The 20,759-nt window shown below is 43.8% G+C and overlaps 1 protein-coding gene across 1 annotated transcript; it reads left to right on the top strand.

The window, feature by feature from the left end:
* Positions 1-1,035: 1,035 nt before the first annotated feature.
* On the top strand, positions 1,036-13,248 carry MIEN1 (migration and invasion enhancer 1). The gene is made up of 4 exons (XM_044297451.1): positions 1,036-1,146; positions 2,790-2,887; positions 12,078-12,154; positions 12,275-13,248. Exons 1-4 carry the CDS (start codon positions 1,118-1,120, stop codon positions 12,356-12,358), a joined length of 288 nt encoding a protein of 95 aa, XP_044153386.1. The 5' UTR covers positions 1,036-1,117; the 3' UTR covers positions 12,359-13,248.
* Positions 13,249-20,759: the final 7,511 nt, after the last annotated feature.

Genomic DNA, 20,759 nt, shown 5'->3' with positions numbered 1-20,759 from the left:
TCCCTGACAGCACTAAGGTATGCCCGCCATCAGTCCCTAACAACACTAATGTATGCCCGCCACCAGTCCCCGACAGCACTGAGGTATCCCCACCACCAGTCCCCAACAGCACCAAGGTATGCCGGCCACAAGTCCCCAACAGCACTAAAGTATGCCCACTACCAGTGCCCGACAGCACTAAGGTAGGCCGACTACCAGTTCCAGACAGCACTAAGGTATGCCCACCATCAGTCCCCCAACAGCACTAAAGTATGCCCACTACCAGTCTCCGACAGCACTAAGGTATGCCGACTACCAGTCCCCGACAGCACTAAGGTATGCCCACCACCAGTCCCCAACAGCACTAAGGTATGCCCACCACCAGTCCCCGATAGCACTAAGGTATGCCCACTACCAGTGCCCGACAGCACTAAGGTAGGCCGACTACCAGTTCCAGACAGCACTAAGGTATGCCCACCACCAGTCCCCAACAGCACTAAGGTATGCCCACCACCAGTCCCCGATAGCACTAAGGTATGCCCACTACCAGTGCCCGACAGCACTAAGGTAGGCCGACTACCAGTTCCAGACAGCACTAAGGTATGCCCACCACCAGTCCCCAACAGCACTAAGGTATGCCTGCCAACAATCCCCAACAGCACCAAGGTATGCCCCCCACCAGTCCTGAACAGCACTAAGGTATGCCCATAGCCAGCAGCTCCCATCCTCACTAATGGCTGATTGCAGCAGTAGCAACTAGAAGCATCTGTATATCATAGTTCTGGAACTAGGTGTTCAGCATACAAATGGATGTGATGTTCAGGTGGTGAGGTGCACATGCTTTAGGTGACATCACAGTGACTATATTGAATCTACAGTAATAACATCAATTAATATAACACTCTATAATCACATGAACGTCTGCTACAGTTTCTATGTGCAGTGCAAATTACCTGCAGCTGGCTGCAATATCAGGACGGCCGGCAGGGACAGTCAAGCTCTCGCTTTAACCGGCAGAATGATTTGGCAGTGAGGGCGGAAGTAGATGAAAACCTCACCGGAAGTAAATTCTTGTGAGGACGCTTTGGAGCAGTTTTTTTTTTTTTTTTTTTGGCTGCTCGGAAGCTGAAGGAACGAGATGAGTGTTAGCATTGTGGTGGTGTACTGGTGAGGACTGGCCGCTGTGCCAGTTATTATACTTGATTATTGATTGTGGAGCTGCAGGAGGCATCGCTGCCCCTCGGAATTGTGGGACCTGTAGTTCCATAACAGCTGCTGTTTGTCTACTCTATGGGGTTTCATAGCCTTACGATAAGGCAATTGTCTTAGATGAGAAAAGATTACAAGGGTCTCCTTTTCCCCAAGAAACAGCTCCACTCCTGCCCATAGGATTTGTCAGGTATTGCAGGCAGCTCATCCATATGAAATCTACAACACCAGCACACGGGCATTAGGGGCAGTGTTCTGGGGAAAAGAAGAAGACAGACCCTTCTTTTCCAATCTTAGACAACCCCTTCAAAGGAAACAAATCGCCAAGAAATGTACAAGGAGGATCTGGCGCTCTCCAATGTACAAGGCGCTGCATCAGGGAGGGGAGGTTAGCAGGTCAGACATTGCCCCTAGGGGAGGTTTCCTTTACAGGAATTGCATAGGGTTAGAAAAACATAGCTGGTTACTTTCAGCAACAGCGCCACACCTGTGCATGGGTTGTGTCTGGTATTGCAGCTCAGCTGACTTGAAGTGAACAGTGCTGAGCTGCAATATCACACAGGACCTGTGGTGATGTAACTAAAAGAACAAACTGATGGACAGGGCGATGTTCTTTAAGAGTTAAAAAAAAAATAATGATTTATGGATAAAACACATGGAGGAGATTTATCAAAACTGGTGTAAAGTGGCTTAGTTGCTTATAGCAACCAATCAGGTTCCACCTTTCATTTTCCGGAGCTCCTTTGGTAAATGAAAGGTGTAATCTGATTGTTTGCTATGGGCAACTAAGCCCGTTCTACCTTACACCAGTTTGATAAATCTCCCCCATGGATAAAAGAACTTGTGTGATGTGTGTGAAGGGGTTACCCTTCTTCCTCGGACACATCTGCCCCGTCCATCCTTTTTTCCCTTTTGGTTACAGCATCTCATGTGGGGGTCCAAGTAAGATCAACAACAGGAAGGGAGCAGCGTTCTATTCTGGCTCTTCACAAGTCACCTACTCCATGAGCTGTTTTGCTACTTGTACCTATGAAACTGTCTGACTTGGCAGCTGAGGGCACCTGTGTTGGTCACATGTACATATGTGCCCGCAATGCTGAGAAAAATGATGTTTTAATATATGCAAACGAGCCTCTAGGAGCAATGGGGCCGTCGCTGTTACACCTAGAGGCTCTGCTCTCTCTGCAACTGTCAAGCCCTCTGCACTTTGAGAGGACAAGGCGGGCATGATGGTGTTTACACTGCCTGGTCCTGTCAATCAAAGTGGAGAAGGCTCGGCAGTTGCAGAGAGAGCTGAGCCTCTAAGTGTAACGGCAACGCCCACATTGCTCCTAGGGGTTAATTTGCATATATTAAAACTTAATTTTTCTCAGCAATGCGGGCACATATGTACATGTGACCAACACAGATGTCTTCAGCTGCCAAGCGCACATGTAACAGGTCAGCCAGTGTCATAGGTACAAATCTGCTGACAGATGCCCTTTAAGTACCCCCATCGGGTAAGCAGCTTCCTGTCTTTAAAATAAAGCGGCCATGTTCTTCTAATCTTGTGAGGCTGTGTGTGACTGTTATCAGTAATGCTGTGATTCTGTTCCATTCAGTGAGCCCTGTGGGTTTAAGTCTCACTACGAGGAGCTAAGGAGCGCTGTGCTGGAGGAGTTTCCGGATGTCAGCATTGACTCCCGTCCTGGCGGTACTGGTAAGGACTTATTTCTTCTTAAGGTTGGATCGTACAAAAGTTTTTGCTGGCGTTTTTTTGCACTTTTGCGTTTTTAGTGGCAATTTTTTTTGCCAGTGGCAAGGCGCTGGGCGAGATTTATCATCTCCCTACACCTGTTTTCTGGTGAAAAAAAGTCACAAATCCCATGTTTGCATGTTTTTAAATGCCACTGCGGCTAAATTTAGTAGCAAGTAGCGTTTTGTACACCATCCTCACCACTTTCCGAGAAGGGGGTGATGAGGGTGGGTGCGGGTGCCAACAGTCCCAGCACATTTGTCTTCTTTTATGCCAGTTTTCTGGTGTAAATGAAGACTGAAATCTACAGGAGCTTGGAGCTGCCGTAGATTTAACTTTAGGTGCACAGACTGCCAGCGGATGCACCTAATTTATGACTAGGTCTCCGCTCCGTCATAATTTAAACCTATCCTCCAGCAGCACAGGGCATATGAAGACCTGTGTAGCACGTGTGCAAAAATGTATGAAAAAAGACAACAAATGTAAGTGGCCCAGAAAAAGGAAACAAAAATTAGCTTATTCTGGTGGGGGGGTTTTTTGTTAAAAAATGCCAGAGTTCAGGTGTGTAAGCATGCTTTCACACAGGTTTTTAGTGGCATTTCTTGTAACTGCGTTTTTTTTCCCCAGTAAAACCCCAGCTCCAGGTGTTAGCTGAAATACTATAAGAAATCTAAAACGCAGGGGACACACATTTTTTTGCTAATGGTGTTTTTTGTTCACTAGGTGATGTTTTTTGTGTTTCTGTACTCTTTTAAAATACACACCATGCTGTAGCTATTTGCATTATTTCAAACATTTTCAAGACACTATAAAGAAAATGATAATTGGCAAACAGGCTGGCCAAGATTAACCAATCTGTCTAAAAATAGGTGCAACTTGGCGCAACTTGAGTTTCTACACTTTTTTCGACATGCTTGACAAGGGGCAGAACATTAGAAAATAATTATTATAGATAGGCACTCTTCACGAGGAACCACCCAGAAGTAGGGTTGTTTCAATACCAAAAATTTTGATTAGGTTTCGATGCCATAAAAAAGTATTGCGATATTCGATACAACGCGAAAAAAATATACCAAAAAAAGCTGCGTGCATTCTGCATTTTATGGAACGTCCAGCCCATAATAGAACAGTCCGAGCCTATTTTTTGGGGGGACAAGATGACAAAAAATAAATAAATGGCGAATCGCGCAGTTTTTCTTTTCTTTTTTTTTTCTTTTACAGTGTTCACCGCATAAGAGAGATTTTTAAATTTTTTGGACTTTTCAGATGTGGCGATATGTAATATTTTATTTATTTATTGTTTATATATTTTATATGTAAAAATGAGAAAGGGGGTGATTTATACTATTTTGGTGTATTTTCTTAACTTTTTTTTGTTACAGTTTATTTAATAACTATTTCCCCCCTTAGGGGCTAGAACCTGGGCTCTTTTTATCCCTTGTCCGATTCACCCTAATAGAGCTCTATCAGGGTGAATAGGACTTCACACTCTCCCTGCTGCCCTGTACATAGTACACATAGCAGCAGGGAGCTTACCATGGCAGCCAGGGCTTCAGTAGCGTGTTTTTAATACTGGAGATGGAGGACGCACTGCGCCACCAATGTTTTTAAAAATGGGGACGGGGGTTGCGCCACCTGAGAGGGGTTAATTGCCGCGGATCGCAGCGCACTGTCAGAGGTCGAGTGCCGGCAATGTGTTTCTGCCAGCAGCTGTATTTGTATATTAACCCCTTAAGGACACATGACGTACCGGTACGGCATGTTTCCCGAGTCCTTAAGGACACATGACGTACCGGTACGTCATGGCTTTAAATAGCGATGCCGGCGCCGCGGGGGTTAATCGGAACGGGATGCCGGCTGAAATCATTCAGCCGGCATCCTGTAACAATGCAGGGGGGGGTCATTTGACCCCCCCGCATCGACGATCGCAGAAAACCGCAGGTCAATTCAGACCTGCGGTTTTCTGCGTTTCCGGTCCATTCGGGTGTCCTGTGACCCGATGAACCGGAAAAAGACTGCGATCGGTGGCGTAATTTTACACCACCAATCGCAGTCCGAAGATTTGCAGAGGCGGAGCTGGCCCTAGTGCTGAACGCCGCTGTCCAGGGTGCTGATTGGTGCAGGGGAGAGAGGCGCGAGATTCAAACTTCCTGCGCTCCTCTCTCCCCTCCTCTTCCTGTCCAGCACCCTGACCGTGCAGCATCGTCCAGCACCAGCTCCTGTGTCCCCCTAATCGGCATCCATCACCCTCCTGCACCCATCGCCACCCAGGTAGGTTAGGGTCAGTGAGGGAGAGGCACCTTTAGGCAGGGATAGAAGGGAAAAGTTAGAAAAAAAAAAAGCACATTTATTCCAAACTTTTTTGTTTCAGCTACCAGACCCCAGACCCCCCCTGCCACTTGCCCCCCCCGCATCCCTTGGGGCCTCGTGCTGCATATGGGTCTAGTGCAAAAACCCAGTGTCAGGCTGTACTGGAGTGGGGACGTCCTATACCAGACCCCACTGTACAGTACGGCCATGACACGCTCCCGGTTTGAGGCCATCCGGAAATGTCTGCATTATTCCGATAATGCAGCATGTCCCCCCCGAAGTGATCCTGCCTATGACCGGCTGTACAAGATACGGCCGGTCATCGATCACTTTGGGGCCACATTTCAGCAGGCCTACGTACCTGGAAGGGAGGTCGCGGTTGATGAGTCTCTCGTTGCGTTCAAGGGGAGACTCAGTTTCCGCCAATACATTCCCACAAAGCGGGCGAGGTATGGCGTGAAGCTATACAAAATTTGTGAGAGTACCTCAGGGTACACTTACAAATTTCGTGTGTACGAGGGGCGAGATTCCCGGATTCAACCACCAGAATGTCCCCCCACTCTGGGTGTTACCGGGAAACTCGTGTGGGACCTTATGTACCCACTGCTGGATAAGGGTTACCACTTGTACGTGGACAACTTTTATACCAGCATTCCCTTGTTCAGGTCCCTTGCCGCCAGATCCACGTTCGCTTGTGGGACCGTGCGGAAAAATCAACGCGGCCTCCCTGCCCACCCCCTCCAGGTACCTATCCCCAGGGGTGAGACCCGTGCCCTTACCAGTGGAAGCCTGTTGCTGGTCAGGTATAAGGACAAGAGGGATGTCCTTATGCTGTCCACAATCCACGGTAACAGCACCACCCCAGTCTCTGTGCGAGGTACCACGGCAACGGTCCTCAAGCCCGATTGTATCGTCGACTACAATCGGTATATGGGAGGAGTTGATCTCTCTGATCAAGTCCTCAAGCCATATAATGCCATGCGCAAAACCCGGGCATGGTACAAAAAAGTTGCGGTCTACATGGTGCAGGTTGCCATGTACAACTCTTTTGTACTATCCCGAAGCGCTGGCAGCACAGGGACATTCCTCCAGTTCTATGAGGCAGTCCTCAAGGCCCTGATCTTTTCGGACCGGGAAAGAGCAGGCCGGAGTACCTCGGGAACTGGAGGCGCCCGGATCGTCCCTGGCCAACACTTTCCAGGTGTGGTCCCCCATACTGGAAAGAAGGGACGAACCCAAAAAAGATGCAGAGTGTGTCACAAGAGGGGGATACGGAAGGACACCACTACTCAGTGTGACACTTGCCCCTATCATCCGGGCCTCTGCGTTATCGATTGCTTCAGGGAGTATCACACTTCCATGGAGTACTACATTTTTATAATCTCCAACAGTCCCCTAGAGAACATAAAACACTATGTCTCTCAGACTTTGGAGACACAGAAACAATTTTTTTCCCCCAAAAAAATATTAGTTTTAGTGCAGGCATCCTCAAACTGCGGCCCTCCAGATGTTGTAAAACTATAACTCCCAGCATGCCCAGACAACCTACAGCCATCAGCAGGGCATGGTGGGAATTGTAGTTTTACAACATCTGGAGGGCCGCAGTTTTAGGATGCCTGCTTAGTGTCTCCAAAGTCTGAGAGCCATACATATTGGGCATCGTCGCGTGTGTAAAAGTCGTCGCTATAAAAATAACATTTGACCAAACCCCTCGGATGAACGGTGTTAAAAATATAAAATAAAAACGGTGCCAAAACACCCATTTTTGGGCAAAATTTCCATTTGAATCCTTTTTTTCCAGTAATAAAGCAAGGGTTAACAGCCAAAAAAAACTCAATATTTATGGCCCTGATTCTGTAGTTTGCAGAAACACCCCATATGTGGTCGTAAATGGCTATATAGCCGCACGGCAGGGCATAGAACGAAGGGAACTCCATATGGTTTCTGGAAGGCAGATTTTGATGGACAGTTTTTTTTTTGACACCATGTCCCATTAGAAGCCCCCCCTGATGTAGCCTAGACTAGAAACTCCAAAAAAGTGACCCCATCTAAGAAACTACACCCCTCAAGGTATTCAAAAGTTACTTTACAAACTATGTTAACCCTTTAGGTGTTCCACAAAACTAAATAGCGAATGTAGAAAAATTTTAGAATTTTTTTTTTTTTGTTACCTTGCCTCAAAAAAGTGTAATATAGAGCAACCAAAAATCATATTTACCCCTAAAATAGTACCAAAACAACAACCACCTTATCCCATAGTTTCCTAGATGGGGTCACTTTTATGGAGTTTCTACTCTAGGGGTGCATCAGGGGGCTTGAAAGGGTACATGGTGTAAATAAACCAGTCCAGCAAAATCTGCCTTCCAAAAACCGTATGGCGTTCCCCTTCTTCTATGTCCTGCCGTTTAGCCAAATAGTAGTTTACGACCACATTTGGGGTGTTTCTGCAAACTACAGAATCAGGGCAACCCATTTTGAGTTTTATTTGGCTGTTAACCCATTTTTTTCTGTAATAAAGTAAGGGTTAAAATGGAAAATTTTCCAAAAAATAGAAATTTCTAAATTGTTTCTCCATCTGCCATTAACTCTTGTGGAACACCTAAAGGGTTAACAAAGTTTGTAAACCCAGTTTTGAATACCTTGAGGGGTGTACTTTCTTAGATGGAGTCACTTTTTTGAAATTTTTATTCTAGGGGTGCAACAGGGGGCTTCAAATGGGACATGGTATAAACAAAACCAGTCCTGCCAAATCTGCCTTCCAAAACCCATATGGTGTTCCCCTCCTTCTATGTCCTCCCGTTCGGCCAAACAGTAGTTTACGACCACATATGGGGTGTTTTTGCAAACTACAGAATCAGGGCAACCCATTTTGAGTTTTGTTTGGCAGTTAACCCTTGTTTTACTCCTGGAAAAAATTGATTATATTGGAAAATTTTCCAAAAAATAGAAATTTCTAAATTGTTTCTCCATCTGCCAATAACTCTTGTGGAACACCTAAAGGGTTAACAAAGTTTGTAAACCCAGTTTTGAATACCTTGAGGGGTGTACTTTCTTAGATGGAGTCACTTTTTCGAAATTTCTATTCTAGGGGTGCAACAGGGGGCTTCAAATGGGACATGGTATAAACAAAACCAGCCCTGCAAAATCTGCCTTCCAAAACCCATATGGCGTTCCCCTCTTTCTACGTGCTCCCGTTTGGCCAAACAGTAGTTTACGACCACATATGGGGTGTTTCTGCAAACTACAGAATCAGGGCAACCCATTTTGAGTTTTGTTTGGCAGTTAACCCTTGTTTTTTTCCTGGAAAAAATTGATTATATTGGAAAATTTTCCAAAAAATCTAAATTCTAAAAATGTATGTCCATTTGCCATGAAGTGTTGTGGAAGACCTAAAGGGTTAACAAAGTTTGTAAAAACAGTTTTGAATACCTTGAGGGGTGTAGTTTCTAGAATGGGGTCATTTTTGGGTGGTTTCTATTATGTAAGCCTCACAAAGTGACTTCAAACCTGAACTGGTCCATAAAAAGTGGGATTTTGAAGATTTCTGAAAATTTCAAAATTTGCTTCTAAACTTCTAAGCCTTGTAACATCCCCAAAAAATAAAATATCATTCCCAAAATGCTACAAACATGAAGTAGACATATGGGGAATGTAAAGTCATCACAATTTTTGGGGGTATTACTATGTATTACAGAAGTAGAGAAACTGAAACTTTGAAATTTTCTAATTTTTCAAAATTTTTGGTAAATATGGTATTTTTTTATGCAAAAAAATTAACTTTTTTGACCCAATTTTAGCAGTGTCATGAAGTACAATATGCGACGAAAAAACAATCTCAGAACGGCCTGGGTAAGTCAAAGCGTTTTAAAGTTATCAGCACTTAAAGTGACAGTGGTCAGATTTGCAAAAAATGGCCTGGTCCTTAAGGTGAAATAGGGCTGTGTCCTTAAGGGGTTAAACGTTAATTATCATTGGTGGCGCAGTGGCCACAGCCCCTCCCCTCCTCCGCCCCTCTGCGCTCTCATTGGTGGCAGCAGCAGCACAGGGGGAGGGAGAGACTGCTTCCTTCTCGCCGTGCTGCTGAGGGAACATGGCCGCGCTGAGAGCAGTGTGCTCATGTTCTCTGATACTGGGCTGTGCAGTATCACAGCCTAGTATCGATAAAAGGCAAATCCCAGTGTCTGTATCGATACCGGGACAAAAGTACCGACTGTGTATCGAAAGTTCAATACCCGAAACAACCCTACCTAAACGTCTATTAAGATATTTAATATTATACGTTCCTAAACAAAATACTTCTAACTTAAAGGATAACTGTCACGTTTAGACCCTAATTTCAATTTTCATATATGTAGTTACTAATAACATGATATTCCAGAATCAGTTACTAGTAGACTGACTTACCCCATATTTAATAAGATTCAGCCCTTAGCAACCAGTCTGCATAAAACTGCAATTTCACTATTTAGTTAAGATGGCCGCCACTGCCCTCCCCCTGAGGCTAATCCCGCCTGCCCTCACTAGCCAGTAACAATAACCCCCCCAAAAGTGTCAGTAGCCAGAGCCCTCCCCCCTAAAGGGTTAATCTCCTGCAGCAGAAAGGGGTCCTCTTACCACATGTTGCTTTCATTTATACACTGAGCAGACGGCAGATCTCCCTTCCCCGGTCTGCGCCGCTTCAACCCTGCATTGTCCCAGTCTGCTGAGTGAGGGAGCGTCTGCCAAGCGCAGGGACAGGGAGAAGTGCACACAGCCCAGGCACTGTTATCAGCTGCTGGGGAGGACCTGGCTTTAATCATTTACTTACAGTCCCTGGCTGTCAGTAATCTGACCTTGCAGGCTGCATAGACGGACCCTGCATAGCAACCTGATTTTAAGCACAGGTAAAAGTAGGCAGTACAGGGAACTAAACTGTGGAATTAAGGGGTAATTGAATACACAGTGAAAAGTTTAAATAGGGCCACCAAGAAGATATTAATCACCACAATCCAATACTCCCAAAAAAAAAAAATTACAGTTATACTTTAAAATCATAAAAATAAAATACAATAGAAACATCATATGAAAAACCAACGAAGTCAATAGGATTCTTGCTATATCAACATCCTGTATGGCTGTATATATATCTGCTAATAATATGTAATTGTCACCTATAGTGTGACTGTTGGTAATATACTGTCACTTATATAGTAAAGTGCAGTATATATTGAAGCCCAAAAAAAAACTTATAGTTTTGTGCTCAACGTATTGATGTTTTTTCAATTCATATAGTCCACATTCCTAGATGTGCTGGTGCACATACATATAGATTTGTTCGATGATAATTAATATTTGTTCATTATATGCTGTCCGCATCTTTTGCGGCCCCATTAAAATGAATGGGTCCGCACCCGTTCCGCAAATTTGCGTAACGGATGCGGATCCATTTATACGGTCATGTGAATGCTCCCTAAGTGACAGTTATATATTACCAACAGTCACACTATAGGTGACAATTACATATTATTAGCAGATATATATACAGCCATACAGGATGTTGATATAGCAAGAATCCTATTGACTTTGTTGGTTTTTCATATGATGTTTCTATTGTATTTTATTTTTATGATTTTAAGTTAAAAGTATATTTTGTTTAGGAACGTATAATATTAAATATCTTAATAGACGTTTATATGTCTGGGTGGTTCCTCATGAAGAGTGCCTATCTATAATAATTATTTTCATTTTTATTTTATTTTTTTGGGGCGAAGATAGAGCATCTTATTCTAAACAGTCCAGGTAGTGAGCTGCTTATATATATATATATTTTTTTTATTTGCCAAGGGGCAGAACATTGCTGGAAAGTGGCGGGTCAGAGATACGCCATATTGAGCCACAATTCTGGAGTAAAAATGCGTCGTCGGAACTGCCCGCCGGATCCGCCGCTGACTGAAAGCATTTGTGAGACAGATCCGGATGCGGATCCGTCTCACAAATGCATTACATGGACGGATCCGTCTCTACGCTTGTCATGCGGACAGACGGATCCGTCTTGTATCCTTTTTCACATTTTTATCGGTATGCGCAGGCCGGAAGGACGGATCGGGCATTCCAGTATTTTGAATGCCGGATCACATTCCTATGGGAAAAAATGCCGGCATTCAGGCATGTCTTCATTTTTTTTCGCCGGAGATAAAACCGTAGCATGCTATGGTTCTATCTTTTGCCTGATCAGTCAAAACGACTGAACTGAAGGCATCCTGATGCATCCTGATCGGATTACTCTCCATTCAGAATGCATGGGGATATGCCTGATCAGTTCTTTTCCGGTATAGAGCCCCTGTGACGGAACTCTATGCCGGAAAAGAAAAACGCAAGTGTGAAAGTACCCTCACATCATCTATAGCAGGGATCAGCAATCTTCGGCACTCCAGCTACCATGACACTACAACTCCCAGCATGCACATGTACTTGGCTGTTCATGTAAATCTCACAGAAGTGAAAGGGGGAGTCTGCGAGTTATAGTTTCAGAACAGCTGGAGTGCCGGAGGTTGCTAATCCCTGATATATAGGATTAGTAAACCTCGGCCACTGTTTGCAAAAAGCACCTGAAAAAGCTAGTTTCCAAAGTAAAAAAAAAAACTGCCATTGCAAATTTCATGTGTGTATCCAAACTATGACTCACTAGCTGGTGCAAAACTACAACTTCCAGCATGCCCTGAGGAAATGGAGATGTCGGGGCACTCTGGGTGTTGTAGCTTTGTGCCAGGTAACAGATTGAAGACCACTCTTTTACACCACAGATGGCTGTGGCAGGGGTCATCCACCTGGCATCACTTCTAATCTGATCTGTTTTTGGTTTCAGGAGCATTTGAGATTGAAATAAATGGAAAACTAGTCTTCTCCAAGCTGGAACTTGGTGGATTCCCCTATGAAACCGACGTAAGTATTTCTAGAGCAAAACTCTGGTGGCATAGAATAAATCCCATCTTTCGACTGAAATGGTTGATCAGAGAACAATAATTCACAGGGAGTAACATTGTATTAATCCATTTTCTTCAGTTGATAGCGGCCATCCGTAAAGCCATAAATGGAGAAGCAGTGGAGAAGATCACCAACAGCCAAGCACCCTGTGTCATCTTGTAAGAGCTCTAAGCATGTGTCCCTCAAACAAAATGACCAGTCTTCTGTCTGGTGGGAGCATACTTGTGATTCACACCGCGCCCAATATTGATGTCCCTGTATGGCCACTGTGGAGATGAGTCTGCTACCACACCGATATCTGACTGCCTTGTTCGGTGTCTGCACCCACCACATAACCTGGGTACAAGGTGAAGTCCTCAGCCTATATAGAACACATGTGGCTTTGTAAAGTGTACGTACCTGGATGGACTCTATTTATATTCCTGGACAAGTGCAGCTCCACTACGGTATCCACTATGCAGCCTACAAGTGATTTGCAACAGAATATGGCAAGTACATCCAAAGGGGTTGTATGAGGTTGTAAAACAGGGACACTATTGTTTGTCTCGCAGTGCAGCTCATAGTGTCACGGTGAGGAGGGGCGTTTAAAGAATATACTTTATTAAGTTCACATATAAAACAACAAAAAAAGGGGAAATGTGTATTAAGAGCCCACAAGCAAAGTATAGCGAATATATTAGCGAACGCTTGATGGCTAATGGCGGCACTCTGCCATCAAGAGTTCGTTAATATATTCGCTTTGCTTGTGGGCTTTTAATATACATTCCCCCTTTTTTTTGTTTTATTTGTGAACTTTTCTGCTCACCATGACACTATTAGCTATGCTAGAGACGTGTATCGCCTTCACTTTATAGTACCGTGAATCAATAGCATTTTAGCTCAACCTCATTCCCTGGAATGTGTAAAGGTTGCAATACGAGACACAACCCATGGGCAGGAGTGGTGCTTTTTCTTTGGATTGGGCGGACCTTGTATTCTAACCTCAGTTCCACACTTTGTAAAATGTTTATGCCAATAAATGGAGAAAATAAAATAACAAATGTGATTCTTCATTTTGTGTTTACCTCTATTTTGATTATGAAAATGGTGGTGGTGGTAGTAGTATACTGTTTGTTTTATGAATGGACTAATTCAAGTGCAATATAATAGTACCACTACTATATGAGGATATACGTATTTTTTACAGATTAGGGTCCATTCACACGTCCGTTGTTTCTTTCCTGATCTGTTCTGTTTTTTGCTGAACAGATCTGGACCAGATCTGGACCCATTCATTTTCAATGGGTCCTGAAAAAAAACGGACAGCACAATGTCAGATTTTTTTTCAGGACCCATTGAAAATGAATGGGTCCAGATCTGGTCCAGATCTGTTCAGCAAAAAACGGAACAGATCAGGAAAGAAACAACGGACGTGTGAATGGACCCTTAGAGTCAGTTCTCCTCCAGATGTGTGACATGAACCGATCTTTGTGCATAGATCGTTCACATCACGTGCTAGCTCTCCTAATGTGCCTGTTTTATTAAATATGTTGTAGCATTTTTTCTTTAAAAAAACAGCACTGTGCTGTTCCTCTGTTATTCCACCTGGTGTCCCCTGGTTTCAGACCCGAATGTTAGCAATTCCCTTCCTTTTAAGTAAGTTGTATACCACATACCCTGAGAGTATGGCGAGACATATCCACAGCAGGAAAATCTGCACTAAATGGTGTGGATGTTTTCGTGGATATGGTGTGGGCTGGTCGCAGTTTTCACCCTCTGCATTGCAAAGGATGAAATCTGCTGCAGATCAACCATATACATTTTTTTTTAAATCTCATCCACTTTGCTGCTACTGTAAGCACCACTAATATTCTGCGAGCAGCAGCAATATGGAAAGTCCAAAGTGTTCACATCCCTAAGGACACGGGCACACATAGCAGCTGCAGTGGGGCCAAATCCTGCACCAGCATGGCAGAGGCTTATCTTTAGCAGCAACAAAGGATCAGATATGTAAATCCAGCTGATTAGCGAGATTTTGTAAAAACCTGAATATCTCCTTAAAGGTATCTATCCACACATAGGGCAGATTTTTTCCACCACAGAGTTTACATGTGGATTTCACGCATCATGTTGAAATCCACAGCGAAAATCTGCAAAATAGTTGACATGCTGCGATTTTAAAATCTGTGCCTATTTTTCCTGAGGACAGGCCATCAAATATTAAAATCCCAGGAAACCCTTTTAGGATAGTTTTGGACAAGCGCATCCACTTTAAGAGACACGCTGTGTGTTGAGGCGTGATTTCCATTTGTGGACACTGCTCCTTTCAAAGAACCGCACAACATTATAGTGATTTATAAGGCTGTGTGTCTCTGCCCGGCATTGCATCTACTGAATTGTACTGACATAATATCATCAGCGTAATCCAATAGATCGGGCAGAGACACACAGTCTTATAAATCCTGTCAAAGAAGCAGTGTCCATAAAGGGAAATCATCCTCCCACGCAATGGACATACTAGTCTGAAACCTTGTTAAAACATCGAGCACTGTTCACAATGCTTTTTAGGAATTTCCATTAGGGGTATACATCTGATTACCCAAATACGATATTCAAACGTATACTGCAACTGGTAAATTCCCTTTAATGGCTCAGACAGAGTTCAAAGGGTTCTTCTGAGGACTTAGGCTACTATCACACTCGCGTTTTGGGCGGATCCGTCATGGATCTGCAAAAACGGATCCGTTACAATACCACATGCATCCGTCATGAACGGATCCATTTGTATTATCTGTAACATAGCCAAGACGGATCCGTCATGAACTCTATTGAAAGTCAATGGGAGACGGATCAGTTTTCTATTGTGCCAGATTGTGTCAGAGAAAACGGATCCGTCCCCATTGACTTACATTGTGTGCCAGAACAGATCTGTTTAGCTCAGTTTCGTCAAGCGGACAGCAAAACGCTGCAGGCAGCGTTTTGGTGTCCACTTCCAGAGCGGAATGGTGACTGATCACAGGCAAACTGATACATTCTGAGCGGATCATTTTCCATTCAGAATGCATTAGGGCAAAGCGGATCCATTTTGGACCGCTTGTGGGAGCCCTGAACGGATCTCACAAACAGAAAGCCAAAGCGCCAGTGTGAAAGTAGCCTTAGTTTGAATTGCTGTTTATTTCTTTCCTGGACAGAATAACCTGGTAGACCGTACTGTTCTGTCAGCAAACAAAAGGAAAGCAAATCACATGGAGTCCAAAGGTGAATGCATTTAACTCCAACTGACCTATAAGGGCTCTTTCACACGAGCAGAGGCCGTGCATGGAATCCGCTGCGTGAAAAAGTGCCAAGCCCCGTTCCGGACAGCAGAGACACGGAGCATTAACATGATTGATAATGCTCTGTGCCTCTCTGTGATCTTTTTACTACAAAATCACAATGACAACTTTATCTCACTGTGATTTTGTAGTAAAAAGATCACAGAGAGGCACGGAGCATTATCAATAATGTTAACACTCTGTGTCTCTGCTGTCCGGAACGGGGCCTGGCTCTCTTGCACGCAGTGGATTACCTGCACGGCATCCGCTTGTGTGAAAGAGCCCTTAAAGCGAGTGTACCCATCACAGTATACATCTGAGTATTGTTTTCGGGTATTCGGACGTAGAACCCCCCCCCCCTAACAGAAAGCCCTTGCGGAGTTGAAACTCAGTGTGAACCCAGCCTAACAGGAATCATCCCTGATTGCTAGAAGGCTTTCTGCGTCTCCTTGGCTTAGTAGGGTAGAGCTTATTTTCAAGTCAAAATAAAATATTTAAAAATGACAGGTACAATTCAAGATTTCCTGATGAGAAGTGCGATACAACCAAGGTAAGAGGGAAAAGCCACGATTACATAGCATTGAGGAATATGTCTCTTTAGTGTTTTAAAAGAATTTACAATACAGTAGGAACAGGTTTAGATTTGCCACCCATTGTGAAATTACAAATGTGCCATTGTGAGGAAAATATAACTTTTGTAAAAAGCAAAACATAGACTTATAAAAAACACATTCTCTAAATATAAAATCTAAAATATACAAACTTCATAGAAAACAATAGCAAACGTCACATAGTAAAACTCTGAAAAACATCCCATGGTATTTTGCAGCAGGGTTAAATTTACAGTGATCGTGGGTAAATGCGGTGCTATGCCCAGAGTTTATAGTGCAATGGGCAGAGTCATTGAGATGGGCTGGAATAAGAAGCGGGTGGCTACATTACAGTCTGTTTCCTTCCCAAAGTCAGGAACCATTCTGATTTTGGAAGAAAAAAAATATATAAAAGGTATCATGGATCTCAAGTATGGCTGTGGTAATGACCAGACCTGTTTACCAAATTCTGCTGATCTAGTGGTATATTGTTATTAAAGGGGCTGTATAGGGTTAGAAAAGCATGGCTGCTTTCTTATAGAAACAGCGCTACATCTGTGTATGGGTTGTGTGGTGTGCTTCAGCTCTGCGTAATTCAACCAGACACTAAATCGAGGACAGATATGGCACTTTTTCTAGAAAGAAAATAGTAGACATTTTTTTCTAATCCTGGGCAACTCTTTTAACCAGGGTCAGTTGTCACTTTTGTCTAAGCTATACTCACAGTTGTAATACAATGGGTTTTTTTTAAAGGCAAAGACAAGATCCATGAACCTCACTACACAGCAGACTGCTAGTAACACACATAGGATAACCCGTGCAAAGGTATAGTTCACAACCTCTGGAAAATCTGATTAATACTGCAAAGCTGAGACAGGACATGAGATGTATTTCCCCTTTCTTGTCAGCATAGAAACAGACCAATTGCTAGAGATCCAATACCTCACAGCTACAACCTTTCATAATCCCTAGCAACTGATTTGCTTGCTAACTCAATTACAGGGCTTTCTGGGTTCACATTATTCACCTGAACGGGACAGAGCTGCGCAGCCGTGACTATGAATATGTGGTGCATGGTAAATAGTGAGAAGGCTGCAGTGCTGGGTAAGTGGCTTTGTTTTTTAGACTGAGATTTGTCAAGGCCATAACTAAAATTGCTGTGGGGGTTGGACAACTCCCTTAAAGGCAAGATGGGACTATGGGCTGAGCACCAGTGGCCGGGAAACAGCAGAGCAGTCCCATCCACTGATACAGTGCTGGCCCACTGCTGTTTACTGGCCACCGGGTGGTCTCCTCTTAATCTCATATTGCTTTAGTAACAGAGAGATGGGACAAACCCTATACCTACAGACCTTTGTGTAAGATATGGCAACAGCATTTTTGGGCAAGAAAAAAAATGCCACAAAAGCACAATGTTTCTGTGTTGAAAACCAACTATAGGCTACATTTACACCACAATATTTTAGTCAGTTTTTTTGTATCCGTATTTGTAAGCCAAAACCAGGAGTGAAAGCTACAGAGAAAAACTATAATGGAAAGATTGCTACCTCTTTTTATTTTTTGGACTCGCTCCTGTTTTTGGCTTACCAATACTGATGCAAGCACTGATCATGCTAAAGTGGTCTAGATAGTGAGGAATCTCTTTAAAAATTGCTCCAAAGGAATTTCTATTGCCCTTGTGTACTAAAAATCCTAACAATATATACACTGCCTGTCTAAAAAGAAAGTCGCCACCAAAAAAAAAAGTCACACACTCTAATATTTCGTTGGACCGCCTTTAGCTTTGATTACGGCATGTATGCACTAGGCATGATGGGTGCTTCACTTCATCTGCCTCTCTTCTTACCCTGATGCGCCCATCACTCTGGAACAGGGTAAATCTCGACTCATCAGACCACATTATCTTCTTCCATTGCTCCAGAGTCCAATCTTTATGCTCCCTAGCAAATTGAAGCCTTTTTTTTTTTTTCTGGTTTGCCTCACTGATTAGTGGTTTTCTTACGGCTACGCAGCTGTTCAGTGCCAATCCCTTGAGTTCCCTTCGCATTGTGCGTGTGGAAATGCTCTTACTTTCACTATTAAACATAGCCCTGAGTTCTACTGTTGTTTTTTTTCGATTTGATTTCACCAAACATTTAAGTGATCGCTGATCACGATCCTTCAGGATTTTTTCCCGCCACATTTCTTCCTCGAATACGATGGGTCCCCACTATCCTTCCAGTTTTTAATAATGCGCTGGACAGTTCTTAACCCAATTTTAGTAGTTTCTGCAATCTCCTGTTTTCTATGCTTCATGCATGCCAATGATTTGACCCTTCTCTAACAGACTAACATCTTTTCCACGACAACGAGATGTGTCTTTCGACATGGTTGTTTAGGAAATGAGAAGCAACTCATTGCACCAGTTGGGGTTAAATAACTTGTTGCCAGCTGAAAGATAATCGCCCATGCAGTAATTATCCAATAGGAGGCTCATAACTATTTGCTTAGTTAAATCCAGGTGGTGACTTTTTTTTGGGACAGGCAGTGTATTATGAACCATTTGTATAATGCAGGAGATAGAAACAACCTTAAAGAGGACCTTTCATGGGTTTATGTGTTAGAAACTGGTATGCTTACCAGATAGGGCAGCCCCTACAGATGCCAGCACTTTTTTTTTCTTCTAAAATACCCCTCCCGGCACCGTGTCCCCCTCTGTTTTTCGTGCCCAGTATGTTAATGTAGAGTATCGTTACAGGGAGGAGGAGACGACTGGATTTCTCAATGGGCGTCTCCTTCTTCCTGGCCGTAGCACGGTCCATTCGCAATGTAAAGCGTCACAACCAGGGAGAAGGTGAGCAGTTTTTTCTCTGTGACGCTCTCCTGCTGCGATTGGACCGCGCTACAGCCATGGAGAAGGAGACCTCCATTGAGAAATCCAGTTGTCTCCTCCCCCCTGTACCGATACTCTAAATTAACATACAGGGAGTGAAAAGCAGCGGGGGGACACAGCACCGGAATGGAGGAATATTTTAGAAGAAAAAAAATAATTCTGGCATCTGTAGGGGCCACCCTATCTGGTAAGGATACCAGTTTCTAACACACAAACCCATGAAAGGTCCTCTTTAAGCCTCATTCACACGTCAGTGTTTTGGTCAATAATTTCCATCAGTGATTGTGAGCCAAAACCAGGAGCGGAGCCTCAGACATAAGGTACAAGGGAAATGTCTGCTCCTCTTCTGTGTTTAGAACTGCACCTGGTTTTGGCTTAAAATCACTGACTGAACACTGACGTGTGAATGAGACATTATCCCGGCGTCCTACTATCAGTTTCCATACAGAAAGAGGTGACATTCACAGCTTTTTTCTTACCATGCATTCTTCTTGTCTAGATGTCCTGGGCAATCCTTGGACATCTAGTAAGCATGCTGCAGTGAGGAAGCTGCAAAATTAGTTAAACGCACATTGTAGTGTAGGTTAATACCTATGTTAATAGACATCTTCTCTAGAAGATGTCATCACCGACATGTTCCAGTAGAGTGACAGGAAACTCAAATAATCAGTTCCTTGGCACTAGTGGTTTACAACACTGTGCTCCATTGGAGCAGGTTGCCGTGAAAGCACATCACGTTATAATAATGATTGATAACTGTGGGACAGGAAGGGGATGCAAAGCATGTCTCCCCTGTATTTCCCTACATACAGATCACTGGTAACAGTGACTATATGGCCAGCTGCCCCAAACACTCTCCTTCCTTAGAAGGATTGCATAACATATTTGACCCCTCAATTCCCTTTAATATTGTATTATCTTGTACTACTAAGTAAATAATTTGATCTTATTAAAAATAAACCATTCTTGTGTGAGAGAGTCCTTATTGGTCATCTATATATACCTTACATCCAGTCTTAACTTGACAAAGCCCTTTACATAGAGATGCTGTGAACCCATATCAGACTGTTAAAGGGATTGTCCTATCATGGACAATAGGGGCATATCGCTAGGATATCCCCTCATTGTCTTATAGGTGTGGGTCCCACCGCTGGGACCCGCACCTATATCGAGAACGGAGCCCTGCAAGGTGGTGGCTGGAGGACTCTGGTCCGGCCACCATCAAGCCGGCTCCCTATAGAAGTGAATGGGAGCTTCCCACGCATGCGCGGCCCCCCTCTCTCATTCATTTCTGTAGGGCCAACGGAAATTTTCACTTGAGGGGCCCCGTTCTCGATATAGGTGGGACCCGCACCTATAAGACAATTGAGGCATATCCTAGCGATATGCCCCCATTGTCCATGATGAGACAACCGCTTTAAGGTTCTCTTTGTGTTGCCATATGGGACCTTGATGAAGCACCGTGTCCTCTCAGACTCAATGCAACATTGATTTTCCTCTATTGGATTTCACATGAAACCGCATGGGACAAGACCTCCATGGGTATGTAATATGGCCACACACATGAGGTTTAAGGGCTGTAATGAGATATTCTGATCATTTATCACAATGCATCGATTCTTTAGATGAGCTATATTGGCACTATTGGTTTAGTTAGTCCATGAGTAATGGACAGTAGGGTGCTGCTCTTGACCTTTCTTCTAGCAGAAATAAGGTGTAATTCTGCTCACCAAGGCCACACAAAGTATGAGCTCTGTCTACTTACAAGGACGATCCATGTTAACAACCATTAGCTTACTACAGATGCC

Source organism: Bufo gargarizans, chromosome 6 (genome assembly GCF_014858855.1).
Source record: "Bufo gargarizans isolate SCDJY-AF-19 chromosome 6, ASM1485885v1, whole genome shotgun sequence".
Classification (NCBI taxonomy): Eukaryota; Metazoa; Chordata; class Amphibia; order Anura; family Bufonidae; genus Bufo; species Bufo gargarizans.
The sequence above is the reverse complement of the archived record's forward strand: the minus strand, read 5'-3'. Positions and strand labels throughout refer to the sequence as shown.